Here is a 21,762-nt window from a genome sequence, read left to right on the forward strand (position 1 = left end):
CGAGAGCAAGAAGAGAGATGGACATCCTCCAGCAAGCCTGGTTATATTGCAATCCCCTTCCTCCAGTGTCCCAGCCTGGCAGGTCCTGGACATGCGCAGGGTGGGGATTTGAACTACAGGTGCCAGGTGGGATCCAGCTTCTCTTGAACAGCACATTTCTAGCTGCGCCACACAGCCACCTGACTATAATTACTAGTAGCACCTGTCACACCCTCAACAGTACTTCAGCCTGGATAACAAATTATATAGTTACCTTTAATATATTTCTATAAAGCTAAGCAAAGCTAACGACAGACACTTTATGTATGTTTATAAAATTTCCCCCAAACAAAACCAATGATAAAAAATTATTTTGAGAGTTCCTGAGGTGGAGGAGAGCTTGGGCCAAGAAAGAAACGTGCAGGTAGACACAGGATCACCAGCGACACTCCGATTCGTACACCGGAGGAGGGGAGCATAAATATTCGCTAGATAGTCAGGTTTCAGGGTGAGCATGCTACGTATATTGTTTTATACATATATGTAGGTATATAAAAATATTCTATAATAAACACTTTTTTAAACATAAAAGCGGTTAAATGGTAAAAAGGCATAAAATTATCATCCATGGTTTTGAGAGGATGAAATCAGTGGTCAGAAAATGTATCAGCAATTGAGCATCTTTGAGGTTGTTGGAAAGGTCATGCATATGTTTCTGTGTTTTTCTACGGAGAAAGGCATCACAGCTTCTCCGACAACCCAGTATTACCTAGGTCCCCAGACAGTACTTGCCAGCAGCCATCTATATTTCACTAGCAAAAGTCACACAGAAAAGTGACAGCTGGTTTCTTGACAAAGGACAGCTACAGTGGTGCTAGGTGGGTTTGAACGGATCGAGTCGAATGAGAGATTTGGATGAGGTTGAAGCAATTGCCAATCAAAGCAGTGAATAACCCCAGCTACATGTTAAAGGAAGCGGAAGATAGAGACGGAGGAGAGGACTCGGACAGTGCTAACTGCGACATGCAGCTTTCTATGCAAGGTGGTCTGCGTCTGCCTCAGACCTCAGGCCTCAGGCCGTACCTGTGCCTGGCCTTGGTCACAGTGAGATGGAATTAAACCTTGATAGGTACAAGCTCTAAGACATTTTAGAGAGTAATTGCTGCGGCATACATGAAATAGAGCCATACATGATAAGGCCGATTCTAGTCAATAATCTCGCTTCAGTGGCACTGATCAACATGGGATCTCAAATTTAATAAGACCATTATGAAACATATAAGGGGACTTCAAAAGTTAATGGAAAACGAATTTAAGGTATGAGTTCATTTTGGTGTAAAAAATGTGAAATCCATGCATAGTTTGTTTTTAAATACATATTTTCCATGAACTTTAGGAAGACCCCCACCGCCCCTTTCCCATATGCTAAGGAAACCATTTGTGCTTCCGAGGTAAGTTAGGTAAATGGACAAACTGAAAACATTACAGCAGCTGATGGGCGGTTACATTCGCTTGTGGAACACCTCTAGGAACCAGGACTCTCCTCCTGGTGAGAACCCACAGGACACACTCACACACGGCCCTACACTCGGTTCTGAGCTAGGAAAACACACCAATGCGTGTAAGCTGCCACTGAGGATGAGGCTACGAAGTGAAGTGACGGTTATTGAGAGTGTGAATACCTGGAATACTCGCAGGAGAAATAGGGCCAGACCGTGACTGGTTGCTTCCGACAGGAGAGCCCACAGGAGAAGGCGACGGGCCCCCAGGGATGCTGGAGAGATGGGGGGACGCGTGTGGAGAGAAGGGTGACTGAGCGGGGTTGCTCTGATCACCCTGGCTGCTCGTGGACCCAGATGCACTGACTGCTGAGCTCAGGGTTGCTTCCGTGCCCGTGGGGAGGTCGTCGATGGAGCCAGACAGGTCCTGGGAGAGAGAGACAAGCCGGTGTTTACACTCTACACACACACGCTCTAGTACCTGTTCACAGACTGTCTGAAAATCAGTGACCATAACCCCATCAGAGAGGAAGTTTTTCTGGGGACACCCCAAACTCAGTGCACGGCCACTTTATTAGAAAACCGTCCTGAGCTAGCTCATCAGCTGAACCCCTAAGATCATGGTTATCTCCTAAAATACAAGTAAGCTGTGCTTCTCTTTCATAAAACCATTCTTGATCGGATTTTCCCCCAGCTGGGAACACCAGTCCCCGAGGCCTGTTCCCGGTGCCACACTCAGCAGATGGCACTCTGCCTGGGGACTTACCTAGGCACGGAACGCCAAGTTCCTAAATGATTACTTCAGTAAACTACACAACTGCAGGTTTTAGGTCCTTCTCTTAGAATTCAACATTGGAGGAGCGTTTGAATTTCAAACTAGGATATCTGAATGCAATAGCAGTTGAAATTTTAGCTGAACGTTGTGGTGAAAAAATTTTAAATTGTAAGTAATTGCAAAGTGCTATGATAATAAGATAGTGATGTCTATTTTTGTATGATATTGTGAAAATAAATTCCTTTGAAGTTATGTTAGCAGAAATGAATCCTCGTGTTATACTGCACCATACTTTTTACAACCACTTCATGTTGTTAACGTCATCTAATCTGATAGTAACACTCTCTGAGGTGGTTATTAAAATCTCCATTTAATAGGTACACAAAACTGAAGCTCAAGGAGTCAAAGTTACTTGTTGAAGGTTACACTACCGAGGACGGAATGCAGGTGCTCAAGATGGCACGGGGAGATGAGGGGCGAGGGAAGAGGAGGTCACCCCTGCAGCATCACCAGACTGTGAGGAGCACACGGACTACCCTGCTGTCTTTACTCTGTCGCCCGACCTGGAAAGGAGGGTCATGTACTCAGTAGGGCCATGGTGGCAGCTGAGCTTCCAGATCACCACGTCTCCACATCCAGTCGAGGGTGGGACCTAGACACTGCGGCGTCTGAAGGCCAAGCTGCAGTATAAAAGGTCTGAGCCCTGGGCAGTCTGGCTCTGCACTGCAGAACGGTGTCAGAGATACCTGGTTACCTTCTGTGTGCAGGCGTGTGCGGCCCTAACAGCCTTCATTCATCCACTTTTGTCAAGGTTTAATTTTACCTCACTGCTCACTACTGGGACTTCTGAAACTAGGGCTTTGAAAACTGGTGAAGGGAGATGCTTAAGATTCTAAGGGTTAATCTAGACCAGAAAAACATCACATCGGCAGGTAACACGGGCCTGGCGCAGCTCTTTAGAGTACCAGAGTGGCCGGAAGCAAGCTCAGGATCGAGTCCTCATCCTCTGGACAGTTTCGCTGCTGATCGTCTATTAGAGCCTATAATTAACTTCTCTTTTATTTAATAGCAAAATGATCAATAATTAAAAAATAGTTCTAAAGTATTGCTGATGAGAACTTTATAAAAAGCTGAATGTTACAGAAGAACAAAAATGTCTAGTGTTGGGAACCAGCAGTTAGCGTAATGGCTATGTCGCTGGACTCCCACGTAGTCAACTGCAGTTTGTGTCCCGGACCCGGTGGCTTAAAACTCACGCCGGGCGCGTGTGCGTGCATGCCCAAGATCCTGAGAGGAGAATGGAGGAGAAGGGATTGCGGCGTGACCATCCCCCCTGGGTGGTGATTTCTCGCTTTCTGTCTCTATGTCTCTCTCTGTCTGTCTGGCGAGCGCACGCACCCTATAGCGTGTTATACTGCACCATACTTTTTACAACCACTTCATGTTGTTAACGTCATCTAATCTGATAGTAACACTCTCTGAGGTGGTTATTAAAATCTCCATTTAATAGGTACACAAAACTGAAGCTCAAGGAGTCAAAGTTACTTGTTGAAGGTTACACTACCGAGGACGGAATGCAGGTGCTCAAGATGGCACGGGGAGATGAGGGGCGAGGGAAGAGGAGGTCACCCCTGCAGCATCACCAGACTGTGAGGAGCACACGGACTACCCTGCTGTCTTTACTCTGTCGCCCGACCTGGAAAGGAGGGTCATGTACTCAGTAGGGCCATGGTGGCAGCTGAGCTTCCAGATCACCACGTCTCCACATCCAGTCGAGGGTGGGACCTAGACACTGCGGCGTCTGAAGGCCAAGCTGCAGTATAAAAGGTCTGAGCCCTGGGCAGTCTGGCTCTGCACTGCAGAACGGTGTCAGAGATACCTGGTTACCTTCTGTGTGCAGGCGTGTGCGGCCCTAACAGCCTTCATTCATCCACTTTTGTCAAGGTTTAATTTTACCTCACTGCTCACTACTGGGACTTCTGAAACTAGGGCTTTGAAAACTGGTGAAGGGAGATGCTTAAGATTCTAAGGGTTAATCTAGACCAGAAAAACATCACATCGGCAGGTAACACGGGCCTGGCGCAGCTCTTTAGAGTACCAGAGTGGCCGGAAGCAAGCTCAGGATCGAGTCCTCATCCTCTGGACAGTTTCGCTGCTGATCGTCTATTAGAGCCTATAATTAACTTCTCTTTTATTTAATAGCAAAATGATCAATAATTAAAAAATAGTTCTAAAGTATTGCTGATGAGAACTTTATAAAAAGCTGAATGTTACAGAAGAACAAAAATGTCTAGTGTTGGGAACCAGCAGTTAGCGTAATGGCTATGTCGCTGGACTCCCACGTAGTCAACTGCAGTTTGTGTCCCGGACCCGGTGGCTTAAAACTCACGCCGGGCGCGTGTGCGTGCATGCCCAAGATCCTGAGAGGAGAATGGAGGAGAAGGGATTGCGGCGTGACCATCCCCCCTGGGTGGTGATTTCTCGCTTTCTGTCTCTATGTCTCTCTCTGTCTGTCTGGCGAGCGCACGCACCCTATAGCGAAAATCTCTCCAAAAAAAAAAAAAAATGTCTAGTGCTAAGAAGAACAATAATATTTCTAAGTAAAATACAGAGTACTCTTCAATGTCAAATAGTTATGCTAATGAACAACAGAACAGGAACAGGACTGAAAATATCACTCTTAGAAGAAATGGTTATCATTTCTCCAAAATAAAACGGGGTAAGTGGAATCCTTTCCAGAATTCAGAGATAAAATACATAAATACACAAATACGAGATGCATGATTTTGCACACGCCCATCCTGTAAACCTCTGTGTTTATCTTGATCACGGGGTCCAACAAAGAATTCCATTTAGATAGTCCTGAGTCAACCTTTTGTGAAACCAGGGCAGCTGCCAGAGTTCTTCAAGACGGACTCAGCCTAAGACAAGAGCAGGCGCACTTACTGCTGATGCGCCGAGAGTCAGGAGCAGTTTCCATGCCATACCTCCACGCCCGGAGATGCTGGCTAGCTTCTCACTGTGCACAGCCTCAGAGCTGGGGCGGGCCCAGGATGAGGAAGAGTGGCTGGCATCCTGGATCTTTCTTTCAGGGTTTGCCTCAAAGGCACTTCCTGAACCTGATATACTCAATTCACAAAAATGCGAAGGGACACACCTGCAGTGGCTCTTTGAAACAGGCATTGCCAGCTGGCCTATGGGCCAAAATTAGACCCTGACTTTTGCTCCGCCCACAAGTTATGCACGCCTAAATAACTTTAGGAAAAAAAGACTCAAACCAATATTTTGTGACGCATGTAAAATATGTGAAAGTCAAATTAGGATGTTTGAAGGCGGTGCACCCGCTCCTGTAAGTGCCATCTACGCTGTGTCTGCCCGGCTCTGCAGGGGGTGGTGTGATAAAGGCCACGGGCCCGCAGAGCTGAATGTACTTACTGTCCAGGCCTTACGGAAGAAGCTGGCTGACCTGATTTATAGACCCACTACTGGAGCCTCGATGCTATGTCTTTGCCCTTTCCTCAGGGGAACCTATGAATGAAGACAGGCCGCAGCAGCACTGCCCGGACACTTCCCATGTATCTCGGCGGGAACAAGCTCTAACGAGACCAGGGTCCGACTCCACTGCTAGAGCTACCTCAGAAATACCAGCTGTGCCCCCCATGCAACTGTACCCTTTAAGGTCACAACATACCAGGCAGCCTCCTCTGAGGAGGGTGGTGGCCTCCATGAGGAGACACTTACGCGACACCTGACAAATGGCATTTCTAAAACACAAGGCTGATTAGGCAAGAATCAGCTGGAAGGAAATAGGCTTCCTAGGCTCCTTTACAGAAAAAAAAAAAATGTTAGAGACTAGTGATAAAACCATTTTCTATTATACTACCTAGGAGTTAAACATAGGAAGAAAAGTAGATTCAATTTTTAAAAAATGGTTGAGTGTAGTTAAATAATTTTATGCAAATTTTGCTCCATAAAAACCAAATGTTGCTTTGAAATTTTTGTAATTCTCTGCACAGCCTACAAACTCCTTCCCTGTCCTCCCTTAAAATTCCACACTATGGCTGAAAGAGTGACACGGATAGGTGTTTAGAGAGCTTCCAGCAAGCTGCAAAAGCATCAGAAACATTTCTGTTATTCAACAAGCTGATCAAGGAACTACCAAGAGAAAAATATAAGGATGGCGCCTTTCTTCGCATTCACGTGTCATCAGAATTTCAGTGCTGACTAGATCTCGGCGTAACAGAAGGGTAATAAAAAGATATCATTTTTATATTACTGTTATACACACATGTAACTTTTATATGTAAATTATATAGAAATATTCCCGCCCTGCAGACACTTAGGCTATCCATATGTAGAGCTGCCTTAAAGCATGCTAATAAAAGAAGTTCAACAGTGGTTTCGCATTCAGCCTAGTTAACAAAGAAGCTCTGTAACTAATACTCCTCCGGAGGACAATTTAGTCGGCAGGGCACCAACTCTATTCTTCTTTTCTAAGTACTATCAGATCTGTGATGCCTGTAAAGAACAGAGAGACCTCACTGCATCTCATTCTACCCAAGGCACCTTCAAGCTACAGTGCTCCCATTTATCTTGCCGCAAAGCTGGCAGCTAAGGTAATTGCAGGGAGGACTCTTTCAAGGGGCTGGAGTCCCCCTGCCCCATGACATTCCTTAAGTCCTTCCTCCTTTTTTGATGGAGTGATTGGTAAGACAATGACTTTATGGGTTCTCATGCATAGTCAAATTACTATTTTGCCATCAAAATTGGATTTGATGAAGTCTTGCTACTGTGTTGGACTTTCAACGTCTGACATCACTCAGAATACTAAGTGCCTTCTCTTGCACCAAAAATAATGTAACTCCTATCATGTAACTCCACAACGATTATTTTTAAAAAATCACTGCCTTATAAAACAAACAGCCCACAAAGCTTGTCTTACTTTAAAACTTAATTTAAATGAAAGCTTCCTGCAAAGACTTTCCCTCTGTAACCACCAACCTTCCACCCCTCCTCTGCCCACGTAAAATTTTCATTCTAAAGTGACAAGTACAAGAGATTTTACTGTGCATAGAATGAAATGCACCAGGCAGCAACAACAATTTTATCAGACTTTGACAAGAGAAACAGTTATAAATTAACACACAGCACAAATATGCTCCTGATTCTACATTGGGAGAGTCTTGCAACAGGTGGGGAGGGAGAGAACATGTGTGTGTGTGTGTGTATACATGTATACACAAACATAAACACAAACGTGTGTGTATATATATGTATGTATATATGTGTGTGTAAAAATCATATATACATATATATATATATATATAAATGCATATATGATTTTTTTTGAGAGATTTTCACTGTAGGGCGTGTGCGCTCGCCAGACAGAGAGAGACAGAGAGACAGAAAGCGAGAAATCACCCCCCAGGGGGGATGGTCATGCCGCAATCCCTTCTCCTCCATTCTCCTCTCGGGATCTTGGGAACGCACGCACACGCGCCCGGCGTGAGTTTTTTAAGCCAACGGGTCCGGGACACGAACCGCGGTCGACTACGTGGGAGTCCAGCGACATAGCCATTACGCTAACTATTGGTTCCCATGATTTTTTTTTTTTTTTTGAGAGAGAAATTTTTGCTATAGGCCAAAGAGACAGAGAGACAGAAATTGAGAAATCACCCCTTGGGGTGGGATGACCATGCTGCAGTCCTTTCTCTTCCATTCTCTTCTTGGGATTTTGGGCATGCATGCACATGTGCCCAGCTGAGTTTTAATCTATCAGGTCTGGGACTTGAAGTCCAGTAACATAACTATTATGGCATCTGCTGTCCCAGACACACGTATACATATATGAACCTGCCAAGAAGAAGGTGCACAGGAAGAATTTATAAAGACTGACACATAGATAAATTAGATAACGTTAAATAAAAATATTCTCTCATGTCTCTATTGTGTATGATCCTCCTGAAAATAGTTCATATTAATGCGCTATGACTCACTACATCGAAAAGACATCTGTGGTTCTGACAGTATACGATTTTGCACGTTAGCTTACCAAAGGACGGAGCCAGTCAACACTGGTGACTGCTCACTGTCTTGAAGAGCTGGGAATAAGTTAGAAAACTTTACTCCCTGCTTAATTAAGTAAGTGGGTTTTTAAAAAAGCAAATGAACCTCAAAATACCCTAAGCTGTGGTTCTCCAACAGCCAGTGACAAGGCCGCGGAGCACAGCATGGGCGGCAGGTCTTACTCAGCGGTGCAGGGGAGAGCAGGGAGCGCAAGCACTGAATTGGAAGTGGAGAAGATATTTCAATCAATGAGACTAGTCCAGGTCTCTTGTTTAAGGATTTTAATAGGATACAGGTAATGATTTCTCACTGTGACTTCCCAAGGGTTTAAAGCTTAGGTTAAAATGCTGGTTCAATGGTCTTTAAAAAAAAAAAGAAAGAAAAAAGAGCCTCTTAGTCATCTTCAAAAGAAGTAATAGTGCCTCTTTTCCTTTTTAGAATATTAAGTTTGCGATACGAGCATGTATTTTTTTTTTCCTTCTTCCCTCTTCGACTAGATCCTGACCTTCATAGGGACAGTGACTCCTTGTGCCAGGTGTGGCGCTGCGAGGGGGGTGAGTGTGATTACCCACTGCTAAATGTCACTGAATTTATGAGCTCTGTGATAAAATACAGCTGCAGATACGTCCACTAATTCAGCAAGTGCACATATTTGTAAATATTTACCACAAGTGCTCTACTGAAGACTACTGACCTAGCTATTAAATTTTACCAGCGAATTCTCAGCTCTCTGCTTCCAATTACCATCCCAGAGGTCAAGTACCCAGCCTCATTAGACTCTTAGTTCTTTAGAAGCACACTGCAAAATCACTCCATAACTTCCAGCCTTATTTTGGAACTAGTGTTTTGTTTATGTGACACAAACACACCCTGAAATTGATATTAGAATTGTGCCAATAATTTGACTGACACACATACATAACAGGAATTTCCTTGGCGTTTGCAGGCTTCTCAGAAACACCCCTATGTAACCCAGTACGTGAAGACACCTACCTAAGTCCCTGCTGCTCTCATTTCTCTGGCAGGCAGATGAGTTAAAAGCTGACTGACTTCCAGCCGAAGTGAAACACTTGCAAAGGCACCAGAAAGACAGGATCCATGAAGAAACTCCTCCCAAGAACAACACTTTAGGCTTTAAAAAGGCAAGCTCTTTTCCAAGTTACTGATGGGTCTTAACTTTTTACTCAAACATGTCCAAATCAATATGTATCTCTTCATTATATAAGATAATCTACACAAACGTGCAGCCTCATGATGCCTGAGGTCAACTGAGAAAAAGAGTCTGATGCCAATTTTAAAATAATCACAAACTCCACAAATAACAAAATTATATTCAAAGCCAGGGATAACAAAAAAAAAATTTAATGAGTCAAAAATTCATTTTCAGAGAGGCAGTCAATGGCCACCTTTCAGGGAATGACTGTTAGCTGGCTCACTGGCACTACTTCTCGAGCCAAGATCGCCTTATAGCTAACCCATTTTAAGACGACATTTACAATATAATCAGCTAACCTACCATGTTACAAAGTAGAATTCAGAATTCAGCATACTATTATAAATAGTATTATGATAATACATCTACTTTTTAAAAAATCAGCACTTAAAATAAAAGCTGTCCTCAAAAGTCCTTGAGTGAAAACTCCTGATCTGAAATGTGCCACCATCCTAGCTTTAGAAATGGTAAGCAATATAAGTATAAAATATACATCAGCTGATTTTTACTTTTTTGTTATAGGGCATGAACGTCCAGTGGAGGGAGACAGAGAAAGAGAGACACAGAGAGACAGTGAGAGAGGGAAAATAAGAAATCACCCCTTGGGGGGGCAGGGATAGCCACACCACAATCCCTTCTCCTGAGAGGATTTTGGGCATGCATACTCATGTGTCTGGTGTGTTTTCCAAGCCCCAAGGTCAGGACAGAATTGCCATTTGATCATATGGGATCGAGCCACCTTAGCCTCCATGCCACCTGCTGGCCCCATATTCTTAGTTTTGAATTCTGCCTGAAAGAGTCTTTTCTACCCAGATAGTAATCATAGTCTTAAGTAGTTATGTACACTAGAAGACAGATCTTTTAACATACTTGTGGATAGTCTTGAACTTAAGTATAATTTGGTAAGAAAAAAATGTTTGTTTTGGAATCTGGGATTCACCATAGTCTGGAAGTAACATGACCCTTCTTGGTTAGACTTCCAGAACCAGCCTCCTAAATGCTAGTAGTAATGACCACAATGATAAGGATAGTTTTTTTTTTTTTTTTTTGAGAGGTTGTTGCTATAGGGCGCATGCGCTAGCCAGACATACAGAGACATAGAGACAGAAAGCGAAAAATCACCCCCCAGAAGGGATGGTCATGCCGCAATCCCTTCTCCTCCATTTTCTTCTCGGGATCTTGGGCACGGATGCACATGCGCCTGGCGTGAGTTTTAAGCCACCACGTCTGGGACACGAACCGCGGTTGACTAAGTGGGAGTCCAGCGACACAGCCATTACGCTAACTGCTGGTTCCCAATGATAAGGATAGTTTAAGCAACAGCCACTACCACCGTCCAAGTCCCTCCTGGGTGTGAGGGGTGAAAGAGCATCTTGTTAGCGGCAGTCCGTGGCTCCTACCAGGTAAGATATTTTTTATCTGATTTCACTCTTCCTGACCTTAAGACAAGGTGTAAATCAGTCCTGAAAACACCAAAGGGACACTTTATACATAATTAAGATTTCAGATTTAAGCAGACATTGGTGGGGTTAGAAGATGGCATGGTGTTTAAGGTGCTGGACTCCCATATGGGTAACCACGGCTTGAGTCCTGGACCTGGCAGCTTGCTTTCTCACCCTCCCACTCTCTCTGCCTCTCTCTGGTCAAATTAAAAAACAGTAGTAATAATGATAAATAAAATTAAATAAATAATTAAAAAAAAGAATACATTTGTAATGGAAACAGCAAACGGTGTAATGGTCGTGTTGGTGGACTTCCACATGGCTGGCTGTGGTTCGAGTTCCATACCCAGAGGCCTGAAAATCATGCTGGGAACATGTGCACACATGCCCAAGATCCCAATGGAATGGAGAAGGGATTGCAGCATGGCCATCCCCCCGGTGTGTGATTTCTTGCTTTCTGTCTCTTTGGCTAACACACACATCCTATAGCAAAACTCTATCTAAAAAAAAGAGGATATATTTGTAATATGTTCAAAAACCTGTATATTTTTAGCATACCTAACTAAATCCAAAACTCTAGTCTAGGTTACACAGCAGTATGCTTTCAAGTCTGTGATTGTTTCATGAGTCCACACAATCATCCTACCCATTTCAGCTTAGTGTAAGAACCAATTGATAAAAGGAACTGAAAGATGGATACCCTAACTTAAAATAGCACAACAGCACCTATGAGCTGATTATGAACATATGGCTTTACTAGATTATACTCTCCTAATTATATCTTCTACACCAAAATCATCAGTGAGGACTCCTGAGGCATTTGGTGTGCAGGGTGGAAATCACCTAACGACACTGCGAGGGAGGATAAGGGCTTAGGGGATAGTGCTTTTCAAGTACCAGGGCCAGGTACAAACCTACGAATATTAATGACCCATATGCTTTGAAAGCAAATTGACAAACTAACAAGATCTGTGAATATGTAAGATTTAGACTCTGTCCACCAGTTCTGGGTTTAATCACTGAAAGCATACTACGATAAATATCCAGACAGAAAGGCCATGAATCCCACCTTCTGCATCTCTCACAATAAAAGCAACTTCACTGCTCAACGTAAAAGTACAATGCTCAACACATAGAAAATCTGAAAATAAAACTTAAAAACAAAAGGCATGAACTCTGAGGAGACTTTTGCAATCCCTTCTCCTCCATTCTTCTCTCGGGATCTTGGGCATGCATGCACACACACCCAGCGTGAGTTTAAGCCACTGGGTCTAGGACTCGAACCACAGTCAACTACATGGGAGTCCAGAGACATAGCCATTATGCCAACTACTGGTCCCAAAGGGAAGCTTATCTATGGAACAACATTAAATATTGGCTATTTAAATATTTTTCCCATTCACATAAACCATGTGAACATATTTCTACTTCACTGAATCTGTTTAAAACTTTAATTATTTTTACTTTAGTTTTTGCCAAAGGCTATGTATGTTTGCTAGAAGGAGACAGAGAGAGAGATAAAGAGAATGAGGAGGAAAGTAAGAAATCATCCCCCAGCAGGCATGGCCACGCCTCAATCCCTCTACTACATTTTTTCTCTTAGGAGTTTGGCCATGCACGCACATGTACCCAGTGATTCACAAGCTGCTGGGTCCTGGACTCGAACTGCGGAGCTGGTTATGTGGATCCAGTGCCTTAACCACCATGTCATCTGCTGGCCCCCAAGTTTTTCATTTTTAATGACTTCAGAGTAGATGCAAGTGGCAAGGCCGGTTCTCGAGCTCCCATGGAACCTCCGCCCAGTTTCCCTGACGTCGCACATTTTGCTCAGCCCCGGCTCCTCTGTCACACTATGAGATGGACATGGCGCACCATGAGGGGACTTGGCAGAGTCCATGGAAGAGGGAACAAAAACACGAGTTTATTTTGGTGCAAATGAAAAATTCATGAATAGTTTGTTCATCATGTGTAAGTGCCACGAACTTTCTGAAAATCCCTTGAGGTAACTAAGTTACAGACTTCCAACTCTACCAGCTTTTCCACTAATAGCACTTTTTCTGTTCCAGGAACCAACTCAGGATACCTGGCTGCACTGATTGCTGTGTCTCCTTGGTCTCACCTGGTCTTACACTGAAACAGTTTCTCAGCCGCGCCTTGTTTATCTTGACCTGGGCATGCTTGAAGAGCACTCGGAATGTCTTTTGATTTGAAGTGTTTGGTGTTTTCTCATCCTGAAACTGGGGTTATGGGGTTCTGTGAACACCACAAAAGTGTCACACCCTAGTGGGTTCTTGGTGGTGGTGGGATTTTTTTTTTTAAAAGATTTTTGCCATAGGGCACATTGGCTCACTGGAGGAAGAGAGAGACATAGAGAGGGAAAGCGAGAAATCACTGCCCAGGAGGGTCAGCCATGCCACAATCCCTTCTCTGTTCTCCTCTAGGGATTTTTGGCATGCATGTGCACATATCCAGTATGATTTTCAAGCTGTTGGGTCTGGAAGGGGGAAATAGGAAGAGCACGTACAGGAAGTAGAACATCTCACAGTCCTCACTGTCTCCACCATAGCTGACATGTCACCGTGACATCGGCTACCTGACCCCTCTGGTCTGAGCTGAGATGCCCTTTGCACTGCTCAAGGGACGAAGTCCCAGGTCCCTGCAAGGTCGTCATTGACCCCTTGGCCGGGTCTTCCCCGCCATCTCCAGCACCACAGGGAGTGGCAGGGCTCCTTCCTCTACATGCAGCTCATGCTGCCCTCCGACAGGACTCCACACCAGGGCTCCGCGAACCACGGACCTTGCTGCAGGCACACTCTGCAGTTAAGACCGCTTACACTTGACCCCCATAACCCTGATCAGCGGAACTTCACCTTCCTCACCTATGAAATGTCCCAAAGTGCTGTCCCGAGGAATACGTGAGATCAGTGTAGTAAGGGCGCAGGGAGTGTGAGTAATCACTATGGTTACCCTAAGGCGGAGGCTGCTGGACAAGCTGTGTATAATGGGGGATCCCCCAGGAAGGCAGTGATGTCCACAGGGAGTGGCCAAAGATGTAGAAGAGGGAGGGAGACGTGTCCTTCCCGGCCCTGCCCATCTAGTCCTGCTGCATACTGGGAAGCGTCTACAGGCCCTTTCTGAACCAAGCTGAGCAAGAGCTAGTGGTGGCCAGAAAAGAGAAATTCTGCCAGAAAGAGCAGTTTTCTTCATTCCCAAGGTGACCTCGCTGGATCAGTCACTCACATGCTCCTGAATGAGCAGGACAAGGAAGGCCCCCACTGCTCCTGAGCAGACTGCCCACAGCATTGCCACCAAGGGCTGGGAAACGGGCAAACTCCTGGAAAGTGGCTGGAAAGCGGCTAACTGCGGGGTAAGGGCGACACGCCCAGGACGGCTCAGGACTTGAGAATTCCCATGAAGAGTGCGATGCACGGTGGTAGGAAGAGCTGTGGACAAGACCATCCTCATCAGACTGCGGCATGGAGATGCAATGCTTATTTTGCCAATGGGCCATTACCACAAATAATACAGTAACTGTAAAGTAAATCAGTTTGAAATGTGAGATGACATCTTAGGATACAAAACTCAGTGACACAGGATTCAAATAACTCTTGTTCTAAAGGAGACTGGAAAATACAGTAACAAAAAAAAAAACTAAAACCGTATCAATTCAAATCCTAATTTTTTAAATGCCTAACTCCCCCTGTAATAATGCAAAAAACCCCCCACAAACCCTAAATAAAAATGACTCGTCCTCAACATTTGGAGATCTGAAGGTTAACGTTAATTGCAGTAAAAGCAGAAAATGATAGTCTGATAGCTTCAATGTAACAAAAAGCTAGAAACTTTTGTTTTCACAGAAATACTTTTTAAGACTACTAAGAGTTCTATAGGAAAACGAGATTTAGAAATGTTCACGTGAGCTTTGCTAGATTACAGATGGAAGAGTTTTATGAAGACTATTTTTATATTTTAAAATGAAATTCAACACATGCAATGAGTACTCCAGAAGTCAAGCTCAAAAACATTCATTTTTCTTATTTTCTGTTATGATTCATAGACTCCCTTAGATAAGAAGTTTCCCAAATGAGTTGTTTTTGGTTCTGTACGGGGCAGCTGGTCACTTAACACCTCAAGTGCTAGCACTCAAGTGTAATTTTACATCATAATTTTCCCTAAGAGCATAGAGCCATTTTATAACATGTTATTTCAAAAACTACTTCTCCAAAGGAGGTGGTCATTAACGGAGTTGGCCTTTCAGATGGAAACTTCCAATAATAATAACAATGATGATAATGAAAAAATAATAATATCAGCAGGGGCCTGAATCAGGACTGAAGTCCAGAGCGTCTCAGGCCAATGGCGAGCTCTCAGCAGAGTGGCTGGGGCACCGCTCAGCACCCTGATGGCGCTCGGCTTAAAACGCGGGCCCTGTCACTCAGGGCAGGTCCCCAGCCCTGGAGGATGGAGTTTCCTTTGACCACTGCTTCACTTCACCATAAGGAGTGGCAAAGACAGAAAAACAGAGACATGGGGTTCCTAAAGGCACAAGGGTAGATTCACACTTCATTTGCCCTCTACTATCTTTGAACACGGAAGAGACCAGGGGACGTCAATCACACTTTTTAACCTCTCTTTACCCCAGAAAATCAGGCATATTATAGTACAACTGGACTTGAACTCCGGTCACCAGTCTGCAGATCCCTGGAAGGTGACCTGAAGTCTCTTTCAAATCCCTCCTTCTCTAGGGAAACCTGCTTCTCAAAGTTAGTTTTCCCTTCACATCTATGTCATTTCCAGCAGAATTCTTTATGTAGTGCCATGGGGGTGGTTACAAAAGAACCTGATCCCTGGATCTAGACAGGCGCCCCCAGCCCCAGCTCCCTGCCCCGCCACTCAGAGGCCTGGGTCCCCAAGTATCCATTGGTTGATTCAGTGCGGGGAGGTTAAGAATGGCCTCGCAGTGTTGCTGGAGGGGTAAGGAGTTGCTGCAGATCACACAGCACAGGTAAGATGCCTGACACCAGAACAAGCGCCCATTAAATACTGGCTGCAGTTCAGGCCTTTTAACAACAACACGGTGGAGAACTCCTACGAGCAATCTAAAATGGCCTTTATCACCTGAGGGTAGGCCTCAGTCTCACCATCTACAAACTGGGAAAAATAATACTGACCCAGGGCGAGGATTAAATATAATCATGAAGGACCAGCTGATGGCCTAATAAGTATCCATTGGTTGATTCAGTGCGGGGAGGTTAAGAATGGCCTCGCAGTGTTGCTGGAGAGTTAAGGAGTTGCTGCAGATCACACAGCACAGGTAAGATGCCTGACACCAGAACAAGCGACCATTAAATACTGGCTGCAGTTCAGGCCTTTTAACAACAACACGGTGGAGAACTCCTACGAGCAATCTAAAATGGCCTTTATCACCTGAGGGTAGGCCTCAGTCTCACCATCTACAAACTGGGAAAAATAATACTGACCCAGGGCGAGGATTAAATATAATCATGAAGGACCAGCTGATGGCCTAATAGTTATGTTGCTGGACTCCCACATAATTGACCACGGTTTGAGTCCCAGATCCAGCAGCTTAAAACTCACGTCTGGTGCGTGTGTATGCGTGCCCTAAATTTGGAGGGGATAATAGAGGAGAAGGGATTGCAGTGTGGCCATCCTCCCGGGGGTGATTCTTTTGCTTTCTGCCTCTCTGTGTTTCTCCGTCTCTCTGGCGAAGACATGTACCCCATGGCAAAAATCTCTTTTAAAAAAAAATTACAAATACTAAATATTAGAGATATAATAAGTACTGGACAAACAGTTGCTACACACAAACACACACACACACACACACACACGTATAAAGTGTACATATACATAATTCAGATACACAGTTGTTTTTTTAAATACAGCTTAGAATGTAAAATGCATGTTGCATACCAGATAAAGATTTTATAAATAACTTCTGGAGGAATACCTAACTTAGAAGATGGTATGAGTAAACAGAAGTGGCATGAATGTATCCTTCCATTCTTTAACTATTAGTACTTATCAGATCATTATGAGTTAGGCAAAGAGTTAACAATCAATATTATATTAAGCAAATGGCTTCTGGCACTTTGTGAAAATGTACAAACACTGCATGCCAGGGAGGAACTGACTGGAAAAAGTGACCAGCCAGCTTGGCCAGCCCTGGTTCAAATCATTGTGCTCCATCGCTTCCTAGTGCGGAGACACTGGGCAAGGGACAAACATCCCTAAGCCTCAGCTCTTTCATCTGTAAAATGGCTCTCTTTCCCAAAGGGACTGAGAGAAATGAGTAAATAAGGAATCTCTGTAACATAAATTAGCCATCATGGTTTAAATTTCTGTTCTATGGTATCAATGGCATGCAGAAAAATTCACAACAGGGGATATCGAAAAACCTGAATATTATAGTAGCAAAAATCAGAAACCACCTAAATCTCAATTTAGAAATGAGCTACATAAAATATTAAAATTATTAAAAATTAATATTAAAAACATGATCTTTTGGGAACCAGCAGTTAGCGTAATGGCTATGTCGCTGGACTCCCACGTAGTCTACCGCGGTTCGTGTCCCGGACCTGGTGGCTTAAAACTCACGCTGGGCGCGTGTGCGTGCGTGCCCAAGATCCCGAGAGGAGAATGGAGGAGAAGGGATTGCGGTGTGACCATCCCCCCTGGGGGGTGATTTCTCGCTTTCTGTCTCTACGTCTCTCTCTGTCTGGCGAGCGCATGCGCCCTACAGTGAAAATCTCTCCAAAACAAAACAAAACAAAAAACATGATCTTTTAATTGAAAAGACTGAGTGGAAATAAAGTAGCAGCAGAAAATAAACAAAATCTGGGACCAGCAGGTAGCATGGCGGTTGAGGTGCTGGACTCCCACATGGCCAACAGTGGTTTGAGTCCTGGACCACGCAGTTTGGTTTCTCACTCTCTCTCTCTCTCTCATAAGTGCATGTGTCCTATAGCAAGCTGGAAGAAAGGAAAATTAAATAAGTAATTATTTTAAAAAATAAGATAAACATGATCTAATATTAAATGAAAAAGTTCTAAGAATATACATATTTATGTATACATACATATAAAGATATATGTGTGTGCACATACTTTTTTTTTAACACCTAATAGATAAAGGCTGATGCTCAATTAAATGTTAATGGTAGTTATTTTGGGTAATCAGATTTGGGAGAATATTTACTTTCTTTTTAGTACTTGAGAAATCATCAATTTAGTAAATGTTGAAGCTCTTTTTGTAAAACAAATAAAACAAAAGGAGACCCTGGAGATTTTAACACGTAACTATAGCACCACTTAATGAAAGATATATTAATTTACACCTACGCTAAAACAAACAGATGAACTTTTTTTTAAGCCCATGTGAAGGATGGAAAACAGCTGAGTAGCTGGAGAACTAAAGCATATTAGTATTTTCAGAAAAGATGTTACAACAAGGCAAAAGGACATGGCATTGGAATGGACTAAAAGTTGTCTACGTTCCTATGCATCGCGTGCTCATTTTCTAGGCTACGATTTTTAATAAAGTTTTCTTCGTGGTCCCCTAACAAGTCTGTCTGTACATCTTTGAATAAGATAGCTGAGAAGAACTTTGATTGAAAATCGGATTTTAGGAAAGTAGGAAAAAAAGCAAAGGTGAACACGTGCTGGTTTTAACAGGCCGGCCTTGGACATTCCAGGCCCCAACCCATAGCTCAGCTTTATTTGCAGGAAAGGAACGGCACGGCGGTGGGTCCTCACAGAAATGGCATCTTCGACTTCACGGTTCTCAGAAGCAGAAGTCAAGAGGCCATCACCACCTCAAACAAAATGCAGTGTAAACTGCTGCTCTTGTCACCACTGGTGACTGTATGGAACCAGGACATAACTGATGCTTCTGCTTCAGGATCGTTAGTGCCTATGCTCTGAATAACTCCATAAGAAACACCCCTGTCGATGGTCTTCAGAGAGGGACACGTTTAATGTTATCAGTGTTCTTTAACAGCCAAAGAAAAATCTCAATGTTAAAGACCACTCTCTTTGTGAACTGGTGCTTTTAAAAATTCAAAAACTGGGGCCAGCAGGTGGCACAGATGTTAAGGTCCTGGATCCCACATGGTTGACTGTGTAGTTAAGGGTCCCATACCCATTGGTTTGAAAAACATGCCAGGTTGCATGTGCGTGTGTGTGCCCCTAATCCTGACACAATGTGGAACAGAAGAGAATGCTGCATGGCCTTCCTCCCGGGCAGTGATTTCTCACTCTCCCTCATCCCTGTCTGTTTCTCTCTAGTCCAACCTCTGTCTCTCTCTCTCTTTGGCGAGCACATGCACCCAACTGCAAAAACTAAAAAATAAACAAACAAACAAAAATCAAAAGCCACTGTTTCATTTTAACATTATAGATGAATGCAAACAAGATGAAGAGTCGCTGTTTCATTTGGACATTATAGATGAATGCAAACAAGATGAAGAGCCTCAAAGTACTGAAATGGAGTTGAAATAATAACCGGAGTATTATAAAATTATAAGCCGCGGTAAATTTGTTGTACTGAGCTCATTTTTTGCTTGTAGGACACGTAACCTCATGAGCTGGATTCAGAATGCTGTCACTGTGCTTCATTCTGTAGACTGTCTCAGGACATGGCCTGCTCTGTCCCTGGGAGGGACACACCTGCCTCTCCTCCCTCTTGGAGAATCCTGTCCTCTTCTGAATTTTCTACACCACAGCTAAGTGTATAAGACATTGTACTAAGAATAAAACAGATTTTGGCTCAGAATAAAAGCAATACCGTCTATAAAAACATGTATATAACTACTTATGAATTAAATAGAGGAGGAGTAAAGGGAAAATGTGAAACTACAACAAGCATAGCAATCTGTTATGCGCTGAACGAGTGCCAGCTTGTGGGCCTCGGGGCTCGGTAGGATTTCTCTGTACAGTGCCAAGCTCCAACAATATTGTTACGGCTAGAAAGGAATTTCTCACAAGAGCTAACAAAGGCAGAAGGTCATAAATAAACCCAGCAGGACTGCCTTGTCAGTTCTCATTATTAGCGCTGCAGGCACTTGCTTTTCTATGGGCCTCGTACAGGTTCATTTAAGTGTAAGAGTTCCTCCTCGAAAATTCACATACTCATAAATACAATGATTCTTCATCTATCAAAGAAAAATACTTGAAAAGTAAGCAAATAAGCAAGCTAGCAAATAAAGACATGAAGGACAGACAGCGCTGCATGCCCCAGAACTGGAATACCCTAACTCCTGGCTGACGGTTCACCCCAAGCAGTGACCAAAGAGATGTTCCACTTTCTCAACACGATTCTGGGCAGCAGCATTATGCCCTGCCAGGAAATGAAGTCGAGGCCCTGGACGGGGCTGGCGTGTGCAGCACACCACGGACCATCACTGCAGCTACGAAGGGGTACCTAGGTGTTAGCTTCGTTTTATTGACGGCTTTTCAGTATTAACAAGAAAGGAGGTATATCAGCAATAGGAAGGATTATTTATTTTTAGCAATTGAAAAATAGGCTGTATTCAGGCCAGCAGATGGTATAGCAGTCAAGGCGCTGGACTCACTCATGGCCAACGGTGGTTCAAGGGCTGGACCTGGCAGCTTTGGAATTATACCAGGCACGTGTGTGTGTGTGTGTGTGTGTGTGTGTGTGTGTGTGTGTGTGTGCCCAAAAACCTGAAAGGAGAGTGGAGGAGAAGGAATTGCGACATGGCCATCCCTTGGGGTTGGGGGGCAATTTCTCAGTTTCCCTTTCTCTGTATCTGTCTCTTTGTCTCTGGTGAGCACATGCACCCTATGGCAAAAACCTAAGCAAAGAAAAACAAAAAGGCTGCATAAATGAGTCTTTAAAGATGGGTACTAAGATAAATTGACATCTTTGAGTTCTTCTCAGTGCCTCTTAATGGGACAGAAGAGGTATTGTGTTTCATTTAAAAACTAAGATGCTAATATCAATTCTTCATTTATGGTCTTATAGTTTAAGAAGAACAAAACTTTAAATACTTCCATTACACTTTTTTTTGAAGGAAGAATAGATCTGATAGACTTCATTTCACTTACTGCTATCTCAACACTAAAATACACTTAAATGTATTTCATGGTGTTACCTACTTAACTTAAAAAATAAAAAATTCAAAGTGTCATAGCTTATTATTCTTCCTGCCCAACTGGGAGGCTGGGGCAGTAAGGAGGGTGAGTTGGCAAGATCCTGTCAAAAATACCTTCTCCTCCTCCTTGTCTTCCTCCCCTCCCAGCTCTGTATGTGCATTCCCCTCAATCCCTCACCTAAAATAAAACAAGGAAGAGAAACACATTAGAAAACGAAATTCAAAAAGAAAAACCAGTAGGGTCATTATTCAGATCTAGCCACATTCTAACTCTGCCCTAATTCCTTCCAGTCTTTTTTCTGAAGCACTGTAAAACATCCTATTACAAAGCTTAATGCATGTAGATGAAAAACTAAGTAAAATGCCAATTGACGTATTTGCCACTCTATCTAAAAAAGCAACCTGCAAAAAAGCATCTATTTCCCAGATGATTTTTGGTTTTAAAATTTGTGCAACTGTAAATTACATCAGCCCCCTTAAGAGAACAATTAAAGTTTCCAAGGGACAAATGCTGTTCTCCTAGGCGAGGATGCGGGATCCTTTTGGGGTGGTTCTTCGTTGGTCTGGGGAGCTGGGCTATGCAGCATGGCGTGGTCGCAGGAAGGTGTGTCTGCAGAGCAACTCCTCACTGACCTACAGCCTCTCATTCCTGC

At 43.7% G+C, this 21,762-nt stretch overlaps 1 protein-coding gene across 1 annotated transcript in view; it reads right to left on the reverse strand.

Annotated features, from left to right (window-relative positions):
- The window catches only part of LOC114009121 (AT-rich interactive domain-containing protein 1B), a gene marked incomplete at its 5' end in the record, with an annotated part of 326,383 nt that overhangs the window by 33,331 nt on the left and 271,290 nt on the right, over positions 1 to 21,762 (reverse strand). The window contains 1 exon segment of the mRNA XM_027774691.1: positions 1,662 to 1,905. Coding sequence (XP_027630492.1) covers positions 1,662 to 1,905 — 244 coding nt within the window.

Source organism: Tupaia chinensis, unplaced genomic scaffold, assembly GCF_000334495.1.
Source record: "Tupaia chinensis unplaced genomic scaffold, TupChi_1.0 Scaffold000468_1, whole genome shotgun sequence".
NCBI classification, from domain to species: domain Eukaryota; kingdom Metazoa; phylum Chordata; class Mammalia; order Scandentia; family Tupaiidae; genus Tupaia; species Tupaia belangeri.